At 39.6% G+C, this 25,493-nt stretch overlaps 1 protein-coding gene across 3 annotated transcripts in view; it reads right to left on the reverse strand.

Annotated features, from left to right (window-relative positions):
* The window catches only part of NKAIN3 (sodium/potassium transporting ATPase interacting 3), a 1,223,038-nt gene that overhangs the window by 733,875 nt on the left and 463,670 nt on the right, over positions 1–25,493 (reverse strand). For 2 of the 3 annotated variants that reach the window (XR_007728326.1, XM_050802087.1), the window contains one exon: positions 14,904–15,090. Coding sequence is in view for 2 of the 3 variants with exons in the window: in XM_050802087.1 (XP_050658044.1) it covers positions 14,904–14,957 (54 nt within the window). In the remaining variant the exon portion in view is untranslated. Of the gene's footprint in view, positions 1–14,903; positions 15,091–25,493 lie in introns of those variants that run through there. The other variant, XM_050802086.1, reaches the window with a different exon arrangement.

Genomic DNA, 25,493 nt, shown 5'->3' on the forward strand with positions numbered 1-25,493 from the left:
GTTTTACTTTGTGTTGTGTTGAAAGAAAAACTGAGCTAAAAAATCATATTACTTATATCTTTAATCAAAACCTCTGCCCTACAATAAATGTATCATTAGTAGGGAAGGAGTTAAAAAGTGTGTAGAAAGACCCTTTTGGTTGGGCCAAACAAACATATTAATAATAGATGACCAATGTGCCTCTGTATGATATACGGTCTGTGAAATATTACAAAACGTTGTCTTCTACTTGCAAAATGCTTCAACAGAACCACATGCGTGAAGAGCACATCCCCAAGGACAACTCCATCTGTGTATTTCCAACCACAGCTCTCTTGTAGATGAAAAGAGTGTTAGGGGATCTTTGCAAGCCTCCTAATGGTTCAGTGGCTTCATCTAGTGCTTCCCTCTAATTGGCCCTGCATTCAAGACGCTCTGTCAGTGGTCTGGTTGCCACATTCGAATCTTTGGCAATCACAATACTACAAGGAAAAGGAAGAGTTTCCCAACAGACATCAAAAAGAATTAGTGGCTTAAACTTTTATGGAGGAAGAGGATACTTGTGAGTGTAGATCCCAGTGGTATTAGCAGATTATATCCGGACAGTGAGAAAGCTTTGTCAGAAGTGGTTCATCAGCTGAAGAAAATAGAGCATGCAAAAATTGCAAAATACTTGGTCTGCAGAAAGCTTGCATTTCATTCTTTTGTTTCGGGATAAGTTGGGATTCCTCCTGAGGGATTCCTAAAACAGATGTCAATAATGAGGGAAAGCTACCCTCTACCAACAGAAATGCCAAAACAAAACAAAAGAAAAAGCTGTGTCTCTGGGTTATTGTCTCTTCTTACTACTCAAGTCATCTGGATTACATTGTAAAAATCACATTTCATGTACAGAAATTGCTTGCTTAAATAATTACTCTTCACAACAGATTTGACCTAAGTCCAGAAGAGTGACTCTTTTTTAATGCAGTCACAATACTACAATCGAAGATCTAATCTAAGATCACACACACACAGTTTGGTTATCTGCATTTCTACATTTCTCATGCTTTAAGCAATAGCATAACATATAATTTCAACATACTCCTTAATTTTCCCACATTTCAGTTTTCTCATCTGTAAATGAGAATATATTAATATCTGCCTCATGAAAATAAGAATGGTACAATGGAATTTGAGGTACAAGAGTATTTTGTTTCACATTGTAACAATGATTGCTTTTTAAAATTTAGAAGAGACATTTTACGAGCTAAATAAGTTTTGGTGTGCTGCCACATAAATCACCTTCTTGAAGCCTTCTTCAAGATAGAATATTTAGTATTTCAATGTGGGGTCAATGGAAAATGCAGATTATCCCAGTCTGGAAGAACCAGATGTGGGTGTCAAAAGGTATTTCAATCATTTCACCATTGATTATTTGACATCCTTGTGGAAGAAGCTAATTAGGACCAATAATGCCAACAGGTGGAAGAACTGGGTATTGGAGTAAGTCCACCTTTACCTCATGGGAACTAATCAGCACTCATTAAGCAAAAATAACTTTCCCTCATAGCGAGAGATTCTAGATTCTAGTCACTCACCTAGAAGTACAACCTATAACCCATTATCAGTTCTGAATCATTTAGCCACAAATCAGTTACCAACAAATCAGTTACCATGCAAAGTGTATGAACACTTTAGGGAGATCCAAAAGCTATTATTAAGGCCAAAGGATTTAATATTATAATTTTTTGAAAATAAAAACTTCTATTTTATGTTTAAACAATTTTACAGGTGTATTCAAAGCAATAAATAAAACACTTAGGTTATAAAATATACTTTCTATACATGCATTAATTAGTTACACTGAAAGCTTATGAATCAGTTCCAATTTGGTACAGGAAAAAAAACTGGCCTGATGAAGAAAGCCCCTACCTGGTGATATGCTAGTAAATAATTTAACAACTGGCCTTGGGAGCTTAAGGAGGATATTTCTATGCTATAAACACTTCATAAAAAATTTTTAGCTACCAATATGATGTCACTGGATGTACAATTGGGAAGAGATACTCAATAGATAGTCCTCTGTTATACAGAATTTCCACCATACAAACTGTATGTAAAATTCCTACCATGTAGACGTAAAATAACCCCCAGAGCAGAGATAACAGTATACTGCAATAAAATCATTAGAAAGTGTCGACTTTTAAATATATATACTTTTGTTTTTAATATAATTTAATTATAAGTTTATATAGTTAATTTTTAATAAAGCTATATTTAACAACTGGCTCACATGATTCCTGGAAACCTATCAGGAAGCTGTCCCCAGTTGTTACGAGTCAGCTCCGGCCCATGACCGTCTCCATCTACTGTTCACCATCCAGATATAAAGCAAATGAATAGAAGACAATAGAAATCAAAGCAAGTTTTATATTCTCAGAGACATTTAAGATTCAACAGGAGAGACTTTAGTATTGAAGCATCATACACATAACTGCTTTGGAGCTAACAATGGCTCTAGATGATTTCTTGAGGACCTCTTGAAGTTAAGAAATGTTACTTTTCATAAACTATAATTTGAAAGAACTTCATCAAGAATTTATATTTTAAATACAAATTTGATAAATAATTATCATTAACAATCATTTATAGCTCCCATTGTCTTAATTATGATCATTTACAGCTAGCTACCAGCACAGGAAACATAACTTCAGTGTAGAGCACTCCTGTTTGTACTTTAATTAACCAATTTAACCAATCAACATCTGTAGCCTATGGCTTCCCACATGCAAACTCTTATTATACTAGATATTAATCAATACCAAAGTATTACTGTGCCTCTCATTACTGGAATAGAAACTTTGAGAAATATATTTATGACTTATCGTCACCCCTGTTGAGCTCATATCCCTTACGAGAAACTGATCACTAAAATCCTGTTTCAATACTTCTTGTTAATAAAGGAACGAAGCATTCTAAAGAATGCTACTCTATGCAAAAAATGAAAGAAAAAAATCTAAAAAATGAATAATATCATTAACACTGCCAAGATCTTCCCCTTGCTTCCTTTAAAAATAAGCTATCTAATTCTTGCAATTAGAGCCCTTGTCAGTACTCCAACTCCTGCCGCCCACCCACCTTCACCTTCACCTCCCTTTACCAATGGATAAGAGCTATTTATGACAAACCCACAGCCAAATCAAAAGTTACAAGACCTCATAGTGTTGGAAGTAGTTCTGTCTAAGGGCATTTAAAAGGTTTCTCCAATTCAATGAACTGCAGATGCTCTTACCAGTGTCAAACAGAACAGCATCACGCTACCTACTTAGTTCAAAAGTGTTCTACAGCCATTTGATCTTTGACAAACCTGAGAGAAACAAGAAATGGGGAAAGGATTCCCATTGGCTAGCCATAAGTAGAAAGCTGAAACATTCTCCAAGTTAAGTCAATGCCTTCACCTGATGATTTTTGTGACAAATGGGATCTCATTAAACTAAAGAGCTTCTGCACAGCAAAAGACACTACCATCAGAGTGAACAGGCAACCTACAGAATGGGAGAAAATTTTTGCAATCTACTCATCTGACAAAGGGCTAATATCCAGAACCTACAAAGAACTCAAACAAATTTACAAGAAAAAAACAAACAACCCCATCAAAAAGTGGGCAAAGGACATGAACAGACATTTCTCAAAAGAAGACATTCATACAGCCAACAGACACATGAAAAAATGCTCATCATCACTGGCCATCAGAGAAATGTTCGTTTATTACTATGCTTATCACTTGTACCATATGACCCAGCCATCCCATTACTGGTATATACAATATCTATTCTCTTGTTTATTGCAGCACTATTACAATAGCAATGGAATCAAAGTGGTGAAAACTATGCAGCCATAAAAAAAGATGAGTTTTTGAGTTCCTGGAATCCATCATATTCTATCAAGATCTAAGGTGAACAGCACAGGACCAAAGGCACAGGTGGAGTATGACATATGTAACCAAACCTGCACGTTAACATGTACCCCTACAACTTGAGCAAAGGAAATGTGGCACATATACCTTTAGGAAACTTTGTAAGGGACTTGGGGATTGCAGCGGGGGATTCTTAGCAAACTATCACAAGGAAAACAAACACCGCTGTTCTCACTCATATGGTGGGATTGAACAAGTTGAGATCACTCGGGAGCTAAGAAGGGGAACAGTTGAAACCGGGTCCTATCATGGTAGGGGCATTCATTCATTATCTAGAACTAGATGTACCATATGCACCCAGCAACATCCAAGTATAAAAACCTGCACGTTATGCACATGTATACCTACAATGATTCTCTTACTTTTAAATATATATACTTTTGTTTTTAACTAATTTAATTATAAATTTTATATCCAGTTTTTTTTAATAAAGCTATATTTAACAACTGGCTCACATGACAGAAACCTAACAGGAAGCTGTCCCCTGTTACGAGTCAGCTCCGGCACACTGAAAGACAATTCCATGTTTCAGGGCATTTGATAAATAGATTTAATCAATGCCTTACACTTAATTTATGACTTATCGTCACCCCTGTTGAGCTACATATCCCATTTTTATTGAATAATTATCATTAACAATATCTATTGCAAAACATACTCTATCAAACCTAAAAATGTTCCATTACAGGGCATTCATAGCCTACCTTCCATTTTATTTCAATATCTTTGCAAAACATATCAAATTAAAAATGTAAATTAGATAGTTTGTGCTATACGTCATTTGCATGTACTACCATTTAATTGGCATTTTGAATACTAATCACTGATGAAGTATTTTCGTCTAGTGTTATATTCTGCTGTAGATGCATGTTCACACACATTATCACAAATTAGTGTTAATGGGGATTAAAAGCATGAATTTTTGATGCACCTAAGAAAGAAGCTATACTAAATATAACCTTATCAAGTATTTGCCAAATAGTCTTCCTAAAATTGACCTCAAAGCATCCACTAATTGTTTGGAAAATCTCTCCTCTTTTTCAGAATTAATGTTAAAGTGTAACATAGAAAGTATTATAAGAAAATCAAAATAAGCAATAAAGAATAATTTGTGGTTTTCTTTTTAACTTCTCATTGTTGTCCAAAATCCTGTAAATCTTAACTTTCACATTCACCAGCTTTATTTTTAAAATAAGTAACATATTTATTCTCTCATTCCATATCATCTGCACAATGTTATCAATCATCCAACTCTCAACATGTTGTGAAGCCAAAAGGCACCAATACTCCAGCACTATGCCCACTATACCCTTCGTGCAAGTGCAGCAAGTGCCAAATTTCTGTGTAGCACAGGAACATCTTCGTGCAGTGTACACGGTGCACAAACTAATATTAAGGCCTTGGGCCAAATACACTCTACTTGTCTCCTGAATTCTTCAATGTTGCCGATCTGCTGTTTGCTCCAGTTTTCTTCCTCACCCTATTTTGATTTCATTCAGACGCTGGGACCCTGGGAAAAAGGGAAGGTCTATGTCTCTCTAGCTCAATAACATCTTGTCTGTCATCTTTTTCCCAAAGCATCTCAATTTTGTGTTTTCCGTTCTGATTTTTATTTTTATTTTTAATGAGTTATTTGTATTAAGTGCTTGTAAACCTTATTTATTTATTTATTTATTTATTTGAAACAGTGTCTCACCCTGTCCCCAAGACTATAGTGCAGTGGCACCATTTAAGGCTCACTGCAGCCTCGTACTCCTGGGCTCAACTGATTCTCCTCCCACCTCAGCCTCCAAGTAGCTGGGACTACAGGCACAGACAGCCACAACCATCTATGTTTTATTTTTGTTTTCATTTTGGAGAGGTGGGGTCTCCCTGTCCTTCCAGAGCTGGTCTGGAACTCCTGGGTTCAAGGGATCCTCCCACCTCAGCCTCTCAAAATTTGGGGATTACAGGTATGAGACACCATGCCCAGTCAATCTGATCAAAAGATCGAAAACATACATTGCGACATCACAGGCACAATTTGTGAGAGAAAGGTAAAAAAATAAAATAAAATAAGTAGTTTATGTTTTAAAAGCAAAGACTATTGATGTTCTGGGGATAGAAAATGATTTATTTCCCAGAATCTTTTGATAAAGATTATCCTCCTAAGGGAAAAAAAAAGACTACGCAAAACAAAAATCTACATGTAAGTAACCAGAATGAAAATGATTTGATTAAAATGGAGAATATAATTTGACAAAAACAGAAGCAATTCATTATTTTATAAAGAATAAAAACCACATTATAAATAAATACTTCTTTCTATTTCAGTGAATTTTGTTCATCTCCATTTTCTTAGTTTTACAACCTTGAAATTTGCTTCACGAAGCCTGAACCACATATGTTCAAGAGTATGAATATGTGTTTTTCATGAAATAGAAATTTGTCCCTATGGAACTGAGGATGCAGACCTAGAGAAGTAGGAAATAATTCTATATTGGTAAGGTATTAAATGGCAGCTTACAGAGACATGATTTTTTTTGAAGAGGAGTGACAGATTGAAGTTTCCACTTAAGGAAGATTAATCAGGCATTGTAGAGAGTGAATTCATTACATTTCTTGTCAGGGCAAGCAAGCTGAAGGGAGAATCTGGGAAAGGAGGTTTCAACCTAAAGAATTAAAAACAAATTAGGTTTCAACCTAAAGAATATGAAGTATTAGTTAATAAAATAAAAGGTGAAATAAGTAACTGAAACTTAAGAGAGAAAAGGTCTGATGGATGTTATAAATTTCATAGTTATATGTCAGGGAGGCTTAAATCATGAGAACTGCAGAACTTTCTTATGAATACTTATTAGAAGGACATATTCAAACCAATGCTGATCAGGGTTACAAACATAAGGACTCTAGTTTGAAATCTATTACACAGCATGGTGACTATAGTTAATAATACTGTATTATATATTTCAAAATTGCCAAGGGAGTAAATTTCAAATGTCTTGCCACAAAGAAAATGATATGTGAGGTGATTAATGTGTTAATTAGCTTGTTTTAATTATTCCACAATTTATGCATATATCAAAACATCAAATTACCTCATAAGTATATATTATTATTATTTGCCAATTAAAAATAAAAATAAGAAATTTGGTTTGCAAAGCAGAAACAGGAACATTCCTCAGCCTCACAAATATGGTCTACAACCATTTTTAGTGTGTCCTCTAGGAGAAATGTTGAAACTATTTACTTCAAGTAAACCTTGAAACCATGCAGTATGAGCCCTGAGGCACTTTTATCAAAGCAAAGTGATCTTTCCTGTCTAGGCTAAAGAAATAGATGCAGTGTCAAAAGGGGCTGCGAGGAGGCACCTCGCCCACTTCCTCCTGGGGCTTTTATCTGGGCTCCCTCTCCAGACCAGGCTGTGAACCCAACCCAGCCTACGACCTAAAAGAGCAGAGAGCCTATTGCAGATACACCAGATGCTACATGTGCAGAGGACAGGCAGTCTCAGTGACTGACCTATTCAGGATAGGAAACACGACACTCCCTCTGATACAGACCACAGACCTCGAAGAGTCTGTTAGGATGATTCCCTGCTATCATAGACATTAAGCTTCCATAAGAGAAGCAACTCTTCTAAAACTCTATTTATTTATTTACTTATTTGTTTGTTTGTTTATTTATTTGGAGACAGAGTCTTTTTCTGTCACCTCGGCTGGAATGCAGTGGCACGATCATAGCTCACTGCAACCTTGACCTCCTGAGCTCAAGCAATCCTCCCACCTCAGTCTCCAAGGAGGCAGGGCTACAGGTATTCGTCTTACTGTTTGGTTATTTTTTTTTTTTAATTTTTTTTTTTTTTTTTTTTTTTTTGTAGAGACAGGTCTCACTTTGTTGCCCAGGCAGGTCCCAAACTCCTGGCCTCAAGTGATCCTCCCACCTCAGCCTCCCACAGTGCTGGATTATAGGCATGAGGCACCATACCCAGTATCCATCCTAAAATCTTAAAAAGCTAAGGACATTCAGAGTGGCAACTCAGCTAACTCTGCTCTCAACTGACCTTCAGAAATTGGGTTTGCCCCTAATAGCCTTAAGAAGTATCCAGTCTTTTCTCTTCAAGTTCTTCTGAGCCAGGGAACTCTTCATTTGAATAAACGTTCCCAAGCCTTGATCTACCTCAGAATCATGCAAGGAACTTTCAATAATTTGAGACTCTCGAGCCCTTCTCCAGAATATTTCTATCCAGTAGATCCTGGTGAGCTTGAGCCACTATTGTTGAGAAGCTCTCCCAGATGATTCTGATACTGCTGATCCAAAGACGCCCACGAGGGCAGCACTGTTTAGGGGTCCTCAGGCCCGGCCTGTTGCCTCTGCTGGCCTAAGAACTTAACCCTTTGACTCTGATTTTTCCTGCCATGACATCGTCTCAACCTTCTGCCACCCATAAGCCCAAATCCATATGCACATTGAGCATAAGCATTTCTTTCACCATTTAAGTGGTTTTAATTAAACTTAGGTTTGTTCTACCTTAAAACATAATCCAGACTAGCTCTCTCTCTGTATTAAGTTCCTAGGGTTTCCTTGTATCACAACCAAGTGGCTTAAAACAAGAGGAGCAACTTATCTCACAGTTCTCGAGGCTAGAAATCCAAAATCCAGGTGCCAGCAGGGCCCACTCCCTCTGAAGCCTGTAAGGGACTCCCTCCTTGCCTCTCCCTGGCTTCCATGGGTTTGCCCGCAATCCCTGGCTCACTCCAATCCTCAGTCTTCACGTGGCACCTTGGAAGAAAGGGAAGGTCTACTGTCTCTCTAGCTCAGTAACATCTTGTCTGTCATCTTTTCCCCAAAGCATCCCAATTGCGTGTTTTCCCTTCTGATTTTTATTTTTATTTTTAATGAGTGATTTTTATCTCTCTGTGTCATCCCAGTGTCTTTCCTCTGTGCTTTTCTGTCTTTGCGTCAAATTTCCTGGTTTTAATGCCATCAGTCATAAGGAATTAATGACTTCATTTTAGCTTAATAACTTCTATAAAAACCACATTTCCAAATAAAATCACATTCTGAGGTATGGGGAATTAGGACGTTAGTGTATCTTTTTAGAGGACAAAATTCTTCCCATAACACTCTTCTCAGCCCTTTACTGTCAGAGTATTCTCTTATTTACTCAATTATTCATAAAAACAAAATGCTCTGCTAACTGAAAGGTCTATGTCATTCATTACAACTAATCTATGTTAACTGTATTAATGTTAACGCTAATTTAAATGACTGCTTAGTACTTTACTAAACATTGAATAAAATTATTTGTTAATTAATTCTCATTAAATAAAATGACTCTCTTGCTATAGCATGATTTACATGCCATGGAAATCATTTCTTATGTTGACTTTGCTTCTACAGACCTGGCTTCCTAGGACAGAATACAAAAGTATGACAATTCATGTATTTTTATTAAAATGATAGTTTTGCTCTTAACCTCTCAGAAAAAAAAATCAAAAGATACAATTTGATCATAATCATTTATTGGTGTATGTCCTTTTTATTACCGATGATTGCAGCTCTATGCTTTTTGTGTTTTGTTTTACTTTTCTCTTGAAATGTCAGCCCTATTTTTAAAGTAAGTTGATTCTTTCCAACCTCTTCTTCCGTATCTTTTGCTGGCTCCTGGTTCTCTACTCACCTTGTATTAAGTCCCATTTTTGGTTCTAGTCTCATCTATCTACTCTCTCTCCCAAGGTGATCTCATCCAAGGCTTTTTAAATATCAATATTGTTCATGATTCTTAATTCTAAGTATGCAGTCCAGGCTTGCCCTCCGGGTTCCACACTCGTATACCTGACAGCTTTGGCCTCAAGTCTCAGAATCTTAAAGTATCTAAAACAGAACCCTTATGTATCCAAACACATCTGCTGCACTTACACACACACACACACACACACAATACCCAAGCACCACAGTTCATTGTGTTACTCATGATGTAACCCTTCAGTATTGGCTAATGCAGAATGGTTTCAATACCAGTCACAGTATAACTCAAGTCTCATTAGTAGACAAAATTTGAATTTCACTAACCTTTATCTTTTCTAAGTTTCATAACATGAACCACAATGTTGAAATAAAGAAAGAGAATGGAAACAAAATGATTAAGAATTATATTACAGAGGAGAAGAAAAGAACTATTAAAATTAAAACCATGTCAAAGCCAAAGTATCAGTATAAATACATAGTACAAGAAATATATTTCGGCATTCGCTGTCCAATATCTATGACAGGTGAGCTGCATCTTTCATAGCACTTAGTTAAAAACATGTTACCACAGCTACACCAACCCCCTACAGACCCCTCTTAACACATTTATCTCGGCACTCTAGTGTCATAGGTGCTTTACTCACAGGTGGTTTGAATGTGGTATAGAAAGAAACTTAACTAAACTTCGTTTCCACTGTGAGAAAAAAATGCTGGTTTTCTTTAATTTAAGAGAATGTTCTCTATTTATTTATTTATTTATTTATTTATTTTTATAGAGTGTCACTCTGTCTCCCATGTTGGAGTGCAATGGTGGCATCATAGTTCACTGCAGTCTCGATCTCCTGAGCTCAAGCGATCCTCCCACCTCAGCTTCCCAAGTAGCTGGGACTAGAGGCACAAGCCACCACATCTGGCTAAAATTTTTTAAAATTTTTTGTAGAGATAAGGTTTCGCTATGTTGCCCTGACTGATCTGGAACTCCTGGACTCAAGCAATCCTCCAACCTTGGCTTCCCAAAGTGCTAGGATTATAGGCATAAGCCACTGTACCCAGTCAGATGTTCTCTACAATAAAAAATATTCATCTATGAGTTAAAAGCTGCCTATTTTCCCTAAATTTTGTAGGGTTTTCTGGTACCACAGATATGTCCAGTGAAAGTTTTGAGTTCTATTTCCCTGATTCATAGGTCTAATAGTAAGACTTTCACCTTGAAGTGACAAAAGGTGCAATGAATGTCCATGGGTAATAATAACATCCTGAGACAAAGTTGCGCTGAACATGCCAAAGTTGCGTTGAACATGCCAGAGTCTGACCTCTGTGAGGTCAGAAAGATGTCTAAAGCTCTGTGGGAATAATGCCTGCCGAAATTAGTTCAGTGCTTCACTGAGGCTACTCTCAGAAAATGGCTCTGAAATGAGATGTGGCATGTCAGACTTTGAAATCATGCAATTAAGGTTTATTTAAAAGTGGTACCTGAAAAGAATGTGCTAAAAGCATATGATCAAGTGTTTCTTTTTATGTATAGATTACACCTATCTAATAAGTATATACAGTATTATAAAACAAGCAAAACTGAAAGTATCCTTCCAAAAAAAAATGTACTTAAAGGCTCTTGGATGACTAGATGAATTAGTGACACAGTAACAAATCACTTCTTTAAAAAAAAATTATTTCACATAGTTTTTGATGGCCCTGTATTCATACTTTTCACTTTCTCTTTAATTTCATCTAGGAAAATCAGGAAGATTACAAACATAAAACCATGGAGCAAACACCTTGAGGGCAGAAGCCTGGAGAAAAACTAATGATGAAAGACAGCCAGAGCAGTGGAGTGAGGAAAGTAGACAATGACTGAGATTTTGCAAACCAAAGCTCATCCACAGATACTAGCTTGAAAAGGATATGTTTGCTCCAAGTAAATTTCCCAATTTCAGTTTTTATTTTCCCACTCCGGACAGTAGTTCAGAGGAAATGGGAATAAGATAATGAAAAGCTTTTTATATGTTTCTTTAACTTTTAGGAGGAGCTAATATACCATCTATTTGATGACCTCCCAGTCAAGCCTTAGTCATGAGCATGTAGATTGTCTTCAGCAGATGTGTTCTCCCAATGCTATCCTCTTTTAACACCCTCGTTAGTTCACTGCCTCATAACCTCCATTGTCTGATAGCTGGTGGAAGCAGAAAAAAACATAAAAGGGCAAAAAAAAGACAATTGGTTTCAGTAGAAAGTGTACCAGATTTGGGAAACAGGGATCTCTACCCTATGATATGCTGAAGCAGGCTTATATGGACTCGGAGTTAGAATTGGTTTTGTTAGATTTTTAGGAATTTTGTGAGCTAGTTGTTAAATACAGCCATTATTAAAAAATAAATTATGCAAACTTAAATGTAAAGAAATCCTACTAAAAGCCAAGATACTGAATAGTTAATAGTTATTCCTTCCAAATTATTTTGCTGTGTTTTACTTTACCAATGCTTTTGAGGTTATGCCTATCTTATGTATATGATGGAAATGCTATATAAAGGTAAACTTGAAATTGGTCAAGATGGAAGTATCTACACCAAAGAATTTGGCAAACCCCACAAATCAGTGGTTGCTTACTGTTTTGTTGATTGTCTAGGCTTTTTAAATAATGGAGAAATATTTTAAGTAATGCATATTAAACCTAAAAGTGTGTCATGTCTATAGACATTACATTGTCAATAGCATGAAAGAAACTGAGGAAATAATTTTTAAGTATTTAAAAACTATTATCCAGTTCAGCCAAGAATCTATTCATGTAATTGATGAAGTAAAGTTCTAATATTTTCTTCCAATTTTCACTTTCCTCTTCTTAAAGCAAACAAAAATATTCACCAGCATTCATGTCAGATCTATAAAACCAAGAGTTTGTCAAACTCAGCAAAAAGATTCTGCCAAAATTAAATGGCTGTATGGAATTCACACTAAAGACTATTACATATTTTACTACTGCTAATCATTTGTCAGCTGAGAGTTACACATCTTTTACATAAAGAAGATTATCTTGTATGATATTACAATGTAATATATACATATGTTTTGTTTTGGTTACAATTCAGTTGTTAAATGCTTACCATCACCCCAATATTTCTACCATCCAAAAACTACTGATTATGGATAAATTGTTTAACTCTGTGAATATCAACTTCCTCACCTGCAAACAAATGAAATGAGTATCTACCTCACAGGATAGTTTTAAAAGTCAAAAGAAATGTTTATGTCAAAACCCTGTATGGATTGCAAATGTTATGTATTATCAGAAATTCAGCAAATATGTTTTAGCTCCTAATATGAGCTCTAACAACTTGCAGAGTTTGCAAAGGTCACTAATACTATGGTCCCTACCCTCAAGTTGCTTACAATCTAGTGGTGAGAAATATGTGTTAATAACCTAAAATTATTTAAGAGTGTATCAAATGTTTTATAACAGAGGAAAAAGTGAAGTGCTATGAGATTATAGGAATATAAGGGATTTTACCTGGAGCACCAAGGAAGACTTCGTTAAAAAATGGAATTTTAAGATAAGCTTTGACAAATAAGTTGCATTTGTATCAACTGAGAAAGTGGAAAGAGGGGCATGCTTGGCTGACGGATGAAATCTCAAAAACATTATCATCACAATGCCTGTTAAGAAAATCATAATTGCATTGATAAATCTGCTACATAAAAACCTTACTTGTTATTTCCATGTAAAATAGAAATTATGCATTATAGATTATGCAATCCAGCGTGCCTATCCATAATCTTACATTGAATCAAGAGTTGACTCAATGTTTAGTCAGTTTTTCCAACTTACAAACCATGTCCCTTTCTAAAAACCAAAGTACAAATCAAGCTCCTGCCTTCTTAGTGAAAGAAAACATTCATATTGTAAATTTTTAAAATTATTTTTCAAGAAAACTATAAAATATATTTCATTCAAGTATTTCACACGACAGAAGGCACTATCCATTAGACTTAAAAAGTGGTCACTGATTTCAAACCTACGAATACATAAATTACGCATGCATTAGGTGAACAATGAAGGGCACATCCAAAGTGAGGTTTTCATGGGAGACTGGAACACGAGACAAGAGAAAAGTGAAAACATTCTAAAACCTTCATGTAAACAAGGACTAACTACTAAAAAGCACGATTTTATCTCTCAGTTAATAAGTCTTGCAAGGGATGACATTACTAAGTAAAGTTCATTGCAAGCTTTTTCCTCTCGCTTGTCAAAATATGCTAGGTTTATATTTGTGACTCGAAAAAAACATACAATGCTTGGAAGAAAGCTTGACAGAGCACTCAGAATCTGTCTCAAGTATAACGCAAGGGAGATGTCTATTAATCTCTCACACACACAAGTTTGACTCAAAAGGTCTGTGGCCTTGACCTCAAGTGACCATGGAATAGACCACAGGGCCAGTCCAGGATCCAAAGGGATTAAGAGGAGCATTTGCTCTGCTCTGAAAGGCCCTTTTTTCTCCACTCTAGTTTCTAACTTCCCATTACACACACTCCCTCTGAAAGGCACCGCGCCAGTGGAGCCGGTTCACTCTGTTCTCTCCTTTATGACAGCTGTCAGTCTGTCGCCGCCTGAACATGCAACATTTCAACAAAATCCAAAGCGGAATTGGAAGGGCAGGGGCTGAAGCACACAGCCTGATCTCCTTCCTGGAGGTCCCAGACTCCTTAACCATCACCTTTTAACCTGCCGAAGGTAAGAACCACCTCACTCTTCACTAACAGAGTTGAGGAAGCTTCTGTCTCCTCAGAACCTGGGCATTCACACACATTGTGTAATTAAGCAACATTCCTGGATATCATCCTAAGAAGAAAGAGCCCGCAAGTCCCCGTGTAACTTCATCACGAACTCGGAGGGTGCTAAAGCCAGGTGTCGGATCAAGGGGCAGGGAAATCGCTCACTTCCCCGGCGCCTGGACAGCAACCCCTGGACCGCGTGGCGACGCCCGGCGGGAGCGCGGCGAACCCCAGCGCGCGGGACCGGGGGTGAGACCGCGCCCTCCCGCAGGGCAGGGGCGACCCAGCGAATGCCCGCGGCTAGAGAGCAGTGCGAGCCCAGCCGGGCAGCGAGGAGGCTGGGAGCCGGGCGGAGCGCCCTGCTCACCCTTTAGCCCCTTGCCTGGAGCTGCGGAACCGCAGAGGGAGCCGGAGAAGCCGGTCCTAGAGCAGGGACCTGTCCTGGGGCAGGGGCGCGCGGGGCACTCACCAACTGCAGCGCGCAGAGGCAGATGAGCGAGCAGCGTCCGGTGCAGCAGCCCATGGTGCCGGCAGCGTCCGAGCGGCGCTGACTGCCAGAGATCCGCGTCCTCCGCAGCTGCTGCCTCCTGACTCCGAAGTAGTCCCCGCCCGGCCCGGCCCAGGCTCCCTGGCCCCGCGGCCGCCGCTCGCGGCTCCTGGGCTCCGGGCTCGCGCCCGCCTTTGTTAGTTTCCCGGCGGGGCGGGCGGAGGTCAGTGCGGCGTGCACTACCCGAGCGTCTGGCGGGGGTCCCTGCGTCCCACTGTGCAGGTCTGCTTCTTGGGGAGGGGGAGCCAGGCAGGCGGGGCGGGGGGCGGAAGGAGGCTACAGATGGCGAGTGGGTGAATGTCTGTTTAGGGGAGGGGAGTATGTAGGAGGTGGGCGTCTGGAAAGTGGAGTGGGCTGTCTGGGTCCGGGTGTGTGTGTGTGTGTGAGTGTGTGTGTGTGTGTGTGTGTGTGTGTGTGTGTGTGTGTGTGGTGGGAGGGGAAGAATGAAAGGAAGTGCCGCTGGGGAGGATCGGCCTGTTTAGGAGTCTTTGGGGAGAAAGGAAGAGGGACAGAGAGAAAAGAGAATGAATATGAATGAGCGTGAATTAGGGCGGCCGGCGGCGATGGAGACCCACGTTGACCGGTGTAACTGGGTAGACCCAGCTGGGCTTTCTCGCTGAGGGTTGTGCTGGGGATTGGGAGGGTGGTCGGACGCGTTTGCAACGGAAGGGACACGGCTTAGTTGAGCTGCCCCAGAGGTGGCGAGGATGGGAGTTGGGATGGCTTGGGGTCAGGGGAGGAAGGGTCGGGGCGCGAGACACCCAGGATGGGCGGGCGCGGCGGAGCTGAAGGCCGAGCTCCGGAACCTGCCCGTCTGCTAGGGGGCCGGCGGGCGCTGCGCAGGTGAGTCTGTTCAGCCGGCGTTGAGCTGTCAGGTCGGGGGTCTCCGAGCCAAGGTCGCTTCTGCCTGCCGCAGCCGGTTGCCTGGAGGACGCCCCTGCTGGAGTCTGAAAGGGAAAGTTGGACAGAGTTGGTTGGCAAGGGGCGCTGCGGCTGAGAGGTGCTCTGGCCCAGGGCGCCGGGACTAGCCAGGACGCCGCAGGGAGACCTGGCTTAGGGTTCTCAACTCACAGACCCTTTGAAATCCTCACCGGGAGGCAGACAAGAGAAGTCGAGAAAGAAGAAGATGCGTAGCTTTTTCTAGAAATGGGGAAGGTTTCCGGAATGGGCATAAATATGTCTTCATAGAAATAAATTGTTTGAGAAGGATTTGGAAATCAGATCTCGGATAATTAAGATACAGACAAACTCTGTGAATCCTGTGGAAACTCTCCTCTCTCTCCCACTTAATAAAAGAGAGAGGAGGCGTTCTGCAGAGGATTAAATTTCATCAGGGCTCAAAGTCAGATTTTATGGGCGCATTTGTTGTACCTGGTGGAACTGCGCAAGGAGCTCAAAAGCACACCAGAACAGTGAACAGGCCTGCAGGCCAATTATCTCGGAAAAGGCTGTCTTCAGAATGTGGCACAGAAACCCTGTTTCTAGCCCACTGCTGCCCTCCTGGGTTCTTGGCGGTAGGTTGGTAAGAAAAGGCAAGACATCTTTGCATTTTTAATACTTCCACTCTAGACATGGAAACTGCTCAAGCCCTTAGTTTGGGCATTAAAAGCAGTCCTATTTTTATTTTTATCCTCTTTCTGAAACGTTTCTTCAGGATCTATGTTTATAATTTAAGACGGTTATCATTCCCAAGGAAGTCTGCACATCTTTGAAATTCTAGTAGGGACACACGAATAACTTCAGGATTTGCGTTAATAAAAGGGTCAAGAACATTCATTGTTTACATGCCACCTCTGTTATTATCGTGGAGAACGGAGAAGTCGAGTCAGAACTCCCCCTCCTTTTTTAACCCAAGCTTTAAGACATCAGTGATCAAGGATCATGTGAGCACGCTGCCTTTATGCACAATCCACATACTTGCCATCATTCTTGATGGATGAAAACAATAGGAAAAAATGAACACTGAACAATAAGTAGTTTAGCATATAGAAAAGGACGTTGCAGAACATCTCAGGCCATTGACCCTCTAAAAGCTGTAGGAAGCAGCTGAAAAGTGAGAGGACATGAACAAGTCTTCTATCTATAACTTCCAGAAACTGTTGTAAACTCTTCATCTCCAGAGACTGTGATGAATGATGGTAATAAAAATACTGACACTTTCTTCTCTCCAAATCACATATGTTTACCCCAGTATACTTTGTCATGATTTTATTTATTTAGGAAGTACCATATTAGCAGCTAACCTGCACTGGGTCCTTGCCAGGTGCCATACACCCATCTAAGTGCTTTATATGTGTTCACTCATTTAATGATGACTGCACCCTCATGGGGTGGGTGCTGTGAACATCACCATTGAAAAGATAGGGAAACAGGAGGAAGGGCTCCCCTGGCTGCTAAACCAGGAAGAGGAATGCAAAGCCAAAGAATTTGACTCTAGAGCTCCTAGATTTACATATTCCCTATGCTGCCTCTGAAACTTGGGACACAAATAGCAGTTACCCACAGGGAAGCTAACTGTTCCCTCATAAGTAGGTGTAATAATGTACATTGATCTAACATTCAGAGTTAGTATCACCCATGTGGTATGATTTTAGGAGATCAGGAGGGTCCCTTGTACCTCTCCCTTTCCCATTGCCGCCTTTACTGATAGCCTCAAATTGGAGTTTCTTCCTTGTGTAATTTAAGACCGTTGAAAAATGCATTTGTACTAAATGCATTTAAACAAGAAACAAAGATAACACAATGCTAACAAGAAGTCTAGAAATTGTGTGAAGCTACCTTTATTTCTCTCTGCAATCTCTTCTCATTTTCTAAATTGTATTACATCCTGAACTAAAAATCTTTCTCCCTTCCTTTTTTTCCTTCCTTTCTCCATCCTTCCCTCAAATACTTCTTACTAGTTCACTTCTTAATTGCTTCTATGCAAAGGGCTGTGCTAGTTGCCTGCTGGGCAAAGGTAAATGGTATCACGCCCTCTCTTCCCCTCGAGGGCTTACAGGTGGGAAGGGAGAGCAGATGCAGGCATAAAGTAGCACTCCCTCTGAAAGAGGTTAGTGCCAACTGGTTTCATTAAGTGTTCTTCCTGTGAGAGTTAGAGAAGGTTTAAAAGAGGAATTACCAGTCTCTTGGGGAGAGGAAATGAGACTAGAAAATGACAGAGCAATGGAAAGGATGGGGCCTGGACAGGAGTTTGGTGAAACCAACTGGAGTGGAAATAACCTAAGTAGAACAGCCCATCCGATATATGGCTGTTAATACTGCTTCTTGGCCGTAGAATCTCAGGGAAGCCATTTTGCTCCCCTGTGAGCCCTATTTTCCCCATACTTAAAGTGGGTATGATAAAAATGACTGCGCCAGAGGGCTAAGCCTTAGCCTTGTCCCCTTGCTTGTCTCTGTGGAGTTTACAGCCTTGATTCATGCAGGTCTCAGCCTCATGTCACATCCCATGGAGGCCTTTACTTAACAGGCCTCCTAAAGTAATACTCCAGTCACTCTATTTTTCTTCCAACTAATTGTTTGCATACTGTATGATTTCCTGTCTCCCCAACTCAAATACAAAGCTGTTTTCCCAGTGCTTATAACAGTAGTTAAATTCAATATTTGTTGCAGGAAGAACAATGATGGGTGTACATTTTTAGCATAATACTTCACACATCATGTTGAACATATATGTATACATGCACATATATAGTATGCAGTGAGTATTAAACATATGCATACACACACACACACACTCTTCTTAAAGCCATTTGAGTCTATGTGTTTGTTTTGTCTTGTTTTTGTCTTATGTCTATCTCTTCTATGCCTTTATTTCTTGGTGAAATTCCTTTTGAGAAACTTCAGTCCTATCTCCCTTAAGGGAAGAGTGAGTTGTCCAAACTAACAGATAACCTGGGGGAGACAGCACATCCAGAGGCCAGATCTACAAGTGCAGATTTCCAGATTCCCAACTTCTGGGGATTCACTTTCAAATACTGGCTGTGGGACACCAGCTTTAAGTTTCTCCTTAAATTAAGATTATTTTGAATTAAAATTACTCCTTAATTATTGCACTGTTTTTTATTTGTTTAATTGTTTGTGTAAGCCTCCCAGTTCTGCATTTTTACTGAGTCGAAGAGTTTATTGCCTGATTAAGCATTCTACCTCCATTGTGAAAAGTTCTTCAAAGTATTAGTAAATGTATGTGTTTCCTCTGATGCCTACTTAATTGTGAGAACCTCATTGGGGCCTTCATGGAGCAAGCAAATTATAATTCTCTTCATGATTCTCTTCATCACTTCATGATTATCTGACAGATATTTCAAAGCAGTATGCCAGCTCAGGTGGAGTGAAGATAAGGTTTACACTGGAGCAAAATGTAGACACACATGTATGGCGAGTTTGAAGCATGCCTGGGAAGGGCTGCAGAACATAAGTGTGCCATTGCATGGCTGTTGAGACAATCCTTCTTGTTAGAATTGGTTCACTTATTATGCATAGCAATGGATGTATGAATGTTGGGGGCATACAAGAGGGAAAAATGATAACAGTTATATTTTTTATATTTTCTTACTCTCTAAAAATATATTTCTTGATATTTTAAGCACTTTACATATGAACATTTAAAAATGCCCCCCAGATGGCTGTTTAATTGACAGATAACAAAGAAATTGGAGATGGACATAGGTGTGGGGGTGTTTCTAAGGTCACTGGAAAGCTTGTAGAGTGGGAGAAACCAAAGAAGAAAGGATAAGAAAAGTTATTTGGTATATTTTGATTGAATAAATATTACTTATAATTAGTTCTGCAATTGGAAAGATATAGCCAAGCACTTTTTCTCCATTTCTGTTTTGTTTAAAAATAAGCCTCAATTAACATTAACTCTATCAGTGGCCTAAAAACACTGATCTGGTTATCATAATTAGTACTGTAGTGATACAGATTTAGTGTTTTTCTCTCTCTCTCTTTTTTTTTTTTTTTAGATGGAGTTTCACTCTTTTTGCCCAGGCTGGAGTGCAATGGTGCGATCTCAGCTCACTCCAACCTCCGCCATCCGGGTCCAAGCGGTTTCCTGCCTCAATCTCCTGAGTAGCTGGGATCACAGGCATGCACCACCACTCCCAGCTAATTTTTGTATTTTTAGTAGAGACAGGGTTTCACCATGTTGGCCAGGCTGGTCTCAAACTCCTGACCTATGGTGATCCATCCGCCTCAGCCTCCCAAAGTGCAGGGATTACAGGGGCGAACCACTGCGCCTGGCCCATTTAGTGTTTTTTTAATGTCATTCAGTGAGCAGCCCCCACCTACACTGGCAAGTTCAAGAATTCCTCACTGCTTAATTTACTGCTGAGTATTGGCAACCACTGGGATTTCTCTATAACGTACATGCATATTGTGTACCTTCGGAGCCACATGTCAGAGTCCTCATATCAGAGATACAAACAATTCATTACAACCATTAAAAACTCAGCTGCTCTCTGCTTTCAAGATTTCAGGAGCTCAGATCAGACAAGTCCTCATGGGCTAGAGCGCCAACAATTGACAGTAACAAAGTAAGAGCGAGGGTAACATGATTGAAATGAAAAGAAAACACAAATACAGTCTCTGCAAATCCTGATGCCACCTTGAACGTTTTCTGTAAGCATGCATGTGTGTATTTATTAGATTACATTAAGCACTCCAAAGTACAGAGAATAATGCCCCCACTACCTTCCATTTTCAAAGAAAGGAGGCACTGCTATAACATATGCAGAGAGAGAGTATTCTATCAGATAATGTACTTTTGGAGCAGATTTTCACACACCTGTCTGGCTCAAGAATCAACCCTATATTACTGCATTATGTTTCTGTAAAAGGTTTCCAACAAGAAAGGTGAGTGAAAGGTAATGGGATCTCTGTGTATTACTTTTGCACCTTTTCTGTACATCTAGGATTATTTCTAGTTAAAAATAAGAAACAATCTTATACAAACGTGTGATGCATTTACAGTAAGCATATGAAATACTGAACAGATTGCCCATCAGAAACGTAAAACCTAACACAAAATATGTTAACTCAGGCTAATATGGAATGAACTATTTTTCGGAAACATGAGTGATAGATTTTTCTTATTTGTTCATGATGTATTAATATTCATATAAAATCACCAAATACACCAAGATACATAAATATACAATTTGTATTTTTTCATCGCTAAGACAAGCTTACATTTCAATACGAACATGACTCTACTTTTTCCTGTATATTTTTATTCAAGAAATTGAGAGGATTTTTAAAAACGATTAACTATTTGGTAAAACCAAATAGTTTCCCACTGTGTTCTCAAAGGAGAAAATTAGAAAATGAAATTGGTAGGAAGGAAAAGTGAGTAAGTAGTTGTTAAAAGTACTGTGATGAGACAGGTGGCTGACAAGATGACTGAATAGGAACAGCTCCGGTCTGCAGCTCCCAGAGAGATCAACATAGATTTCTGCATTTCCAACTGAGGTACCCGACTCATCTCACTGGGACTGGTTAGACAGTGGGTGCAGCTCATGGAAGGCCATCCGAAGCAGGGTGGGACATCTCCTCACCTGAGAAGCTCAAGGGTGGGGGAACTTCCTCCCCGAGCCAAGAGAAGCTATGAGGGACTGTGCCCTGAGGAGCAGTGCACTCTGGCCCAGATAGTATGCTTTTCTGATGGTTTTCACAACCAGCAGATGAGGAGATTCCCTTAGGTGCCTACGCCACCAGGACCCTGGGCTTCAAGCAGAAAACTGAGTGGCCCTTTGGGCAGACATGCAGCTAGCTGCAGGAGTTTTGTTTTTTTTGTTTTTTGTTTTTTTTCCATATCCCAGTGGCACGTGGAATACCAACAAGACAGAACCATTCACTCTACAGAAAAGGGGGCTGAAGCTGGGGAGCCAAGTGGTCCAGCTCAGCGGATCCCACCTCCATGGAGCCCAGCAAGCTAAGAACCACTGACTTCAAATTCTGGCTGCCATCACAGCAGTCTGAAGTCCACCTAGGACTCTGGAGTTTGGTGAGGGGAGGGGCGTCCACCATTACTGAGGCTTGAATAGATGATTTTTCCTTCACAGTATAAACAAAGCCCCCGGGAAGTTCGAACTGCATGGAGCCCAACTCAGCTGCTGTAGCCAGACTGCCTCTCTAGATTCCTCATTTCTAGGCAGGGCATCTCTGAAAGAAGGGCAGCAGCCCCAGTCAGGGGCTTATAGATAAAACTCCCATCTCCCTGGAACACAGCACCTGGGGGAAGGGACAACTGTGGGTACAGCTTCAGCGGACTTAAACATTCCTGCCTGCCAGCTCTGAAAAGAGCAGTGGATCTCCCAGCACAGTGCTCAAGCTCTGCTAAGGGATAGAGTGCCTTCTCAAGTGGGTCCCTGACCCCATGCCTCCTGACTGGGAGACACCTCCCAGCAGGGTTCAACAAATAGTTTATACAGGAGAGCTCCAGCTGGCCTCTGGCAAGTGCCCCTCTGGGACAAAGCCTCCAGAGGAAGGAACAAACAGCAGTCTTTGCTGTTCTGCAGCCTCTGCTGGTGATACCCAGGCAAACAGGGTCTGGAGTGGACCTCCAGCAAATTACAGCAGACCTGCAGCAGACGGGGCCTAACTGTTAAAAGGAAAACTAACAAATGGAAAGAAATAGCATCACCATCAACAAAAATGACATACACACAGAAATCCAATACAAATTTCACCAACATCAAAGACCAAAGGTAGATACATCCACGAAGATAAGGAAAAAACAACGCAAAAGGCTGAAAACTACAAAAATGGGAATGCCTCTTCTCCTCCAAAGGATCAAAACTCCTCGCCAGCAAGGGAACAAAACTGGACAAAGAACGAGTTAAAGGAACTTACAGAAGTAGGCTTCAGAAGGTTGATAATAACAAACTCCTCCGAGCTAAAGGAGCATGTTTTAACCCAATGCAAGGAAGCGAACAACTTTGATAAAAGGTTAGAGGAATTGCTATTCTAAAAGGTTAACAATTCTAAAACCTTTTAGAATTGTTATTCTAAAAGGTTAGAATAACCAGTTTGGATAAGAACATAAATGACCTGATGGAGCTGAAAAACACAGCACGAGAACTTCGTGAAGCATACACAAGAATCAATAGCTGAATCAATCAAGCAGAAGAAAGGATATCAGAGACTGAAAATCAACTTAAGGAACTAAAGCAAGAAGACAAGATTAGAGGAAAAAGAATGAAAAGGAACCAACAAAGCCTCCAAGAAATATGGGACTATATGCAAAGACCAAATGTGCATTTGATTGGTGTACCTGAAAGTGATGGGAGAATGGAACAAACTTGGAAAACACTTCTCAGGATATTATCCAGGAGAACTTTCCCAACCTGGCAAGACAGGTCAACATTCAAATTCAGGAAATACAGAGAACACCACAAAGATACTCCTGCAGAAGAGTAACCCAAAGACACATAATCTTCAGATTCACCAAGGATGAAATGAAAGAAAAAATGTTAAGGGCAGCCAGAGAGAAAGGTCAGGATACCCACAAAGGGAACCCTATCAGACTAATATCAGATCTCTCTGCAGAAACACTACAAGCCAGAAGAGAGTGGGGGCCAATATTCAACATTCTTAAAAAAAAAAGAATTTTCAATCCAGAAATTCATATCCAGCCAAACTAAGCTTCATAAGCAAATAAGAAATAAAGTCATTTATCGAGAAGCAAATGTTGAGAGATTTTGTCACCATCAGGCCTGCCTTACAAGAGCTCCAGAAGGAAGCACTAAATATGGAAAGGAAAAACTGGTACCAGCCACTGCAAAAACGTATCAAATTTTAAAGACCATTGACACTAAGAAAAAACCGCATCAACCAATGGGCAAAATAACCAGCTAGCATCATAACAACAGGATCAAATTCACATATAACATTATTAACCTTAAATGTAAATGGGCTAAATGCCCCAATTGAAACACACAGACTTGCAAATTGGATAAAGAGTCAAGACCCATTAGAGTGCTATATTCAGGATACCCACCTCATGTGCAAAGACATACACAGGCTCAAAATAAAGGGATGGAGGAAGATTTACCAAGCAAATGGAAAGAAAAAAAAAAAGCAGGGGTTGCAATCCTAATCTCTGATAAAACAGACTTTAAACCAAGAAAGATCAAAAAAGACAAAGAAGGGCATTACATAATGGTAAAGAGATCAATAAAACAGGAAGAGCTAACTATACTAAATATATATGCACCCAATATATGAGCACCCAGATTCATAAAGCAAGTTCTTTGAGACCTACAAAGAGACTTACACACTCACACAATAATAGTGGGAGACTTTAACACCCCACTGTCAATATTAGACAGATCAATGAGACAGAAAATTAACAAGGATGTTTAGGACGTGAACTCAGCTCTGGATCAAGTGGACCTAATAGACATGTACAGAACTCTCCACCCCAAATCAAGAGAATATACATTCTTCTCAGCACCACATCACACTTATTCTAAAATTAACCACACAATTGGAAGTAAAACACTTCTCAGCAAATGCAAAATAACGGAAATCGTAACAAACAGTCTCTTAAAAAACAGTGCAATCAAATTAAAACCCAGGACTAAGAAACTCACTCAAAACCGCACAACTATATGGAAACAGAACAACCTGCTCTTGAATGACTACTGAGTAAATAACGAAATTAAGGCAGAAATAAATAAGTTCTTTGAAAACAATGAGAACAAAGACACAATGCACCAGAATCTCTGGGACACAGGTAAAGCAGTGTTTAGAGACAAATTTGACAACACTAAATGTCCACAAGAAAAAGCAAGAATGATCTAAATTTGACACCCTAACATCACAATTAAGAGAACTAGAGAAGTAAGAGCAAACAAATTCAAAATCTAACAGAAGACAAGAAATGACTAAGATCAGAGCAGACCTGAAGGAGATAGAGACATGAAGTGCCCTTCAAAAAAATCAATGAATCCAGGAACTGGCTTTTTGAAAACATTAACAAAATAGATAGACCACTAGCAATACTAATAAAGAAGAAAAGAGAGAAGAATCAAATAGATACAATAAAAAATGATAAAGGGGATATCACCACTGATCCCACAGACGATTCCACAGGCATACAAACTACCATCAGCAAATACCATAAACACCTCTATGCAAATAAACCAGAAAATCTTGAAGAAACAGTTAAATTCCTGGACACATACATCTTCTCAAGACTCAACTAGGAAGAAGTCGAAACCCTGAATAGACCAATAACAAGTTCTGAAATTGAGTCCGTAACTAATAGTCTACCAACCAAAAAAAACCCAGGACCAGACAGATTCATAGCTGAGGTCTACCACAGGTACAAAGAGGATCTGCTACCATTCCTTCTGAAACTATTCCAAACAATAGAAACAGAGGGACTCCTCTGTTCAGAAAAAGAAAATTTCAGGCCAATATCCCTGATGAACATTGATGCAAAAATCATCAATAAAATATTGGCGAACCGAATCCAGCAGCCCATCAAAAAACTTATCAACCATGAACAAG

The sequence above is a fragment of the Macaca thibetana genome, chromosome 8 (genome assembly GCF_024542745.1).
Source record: "Macaca thibetana thibetana isolate TM-01 chromosome 8, ASM2454274v1, whole genome shotgun sequence".
In the NCBI taxonomy this organism is placed as follows: Eukaryota; Metazoa; Chordata; class Mammalia; order Primates; family Cercopithecidae; genus Macaca; species Macaca thibetana.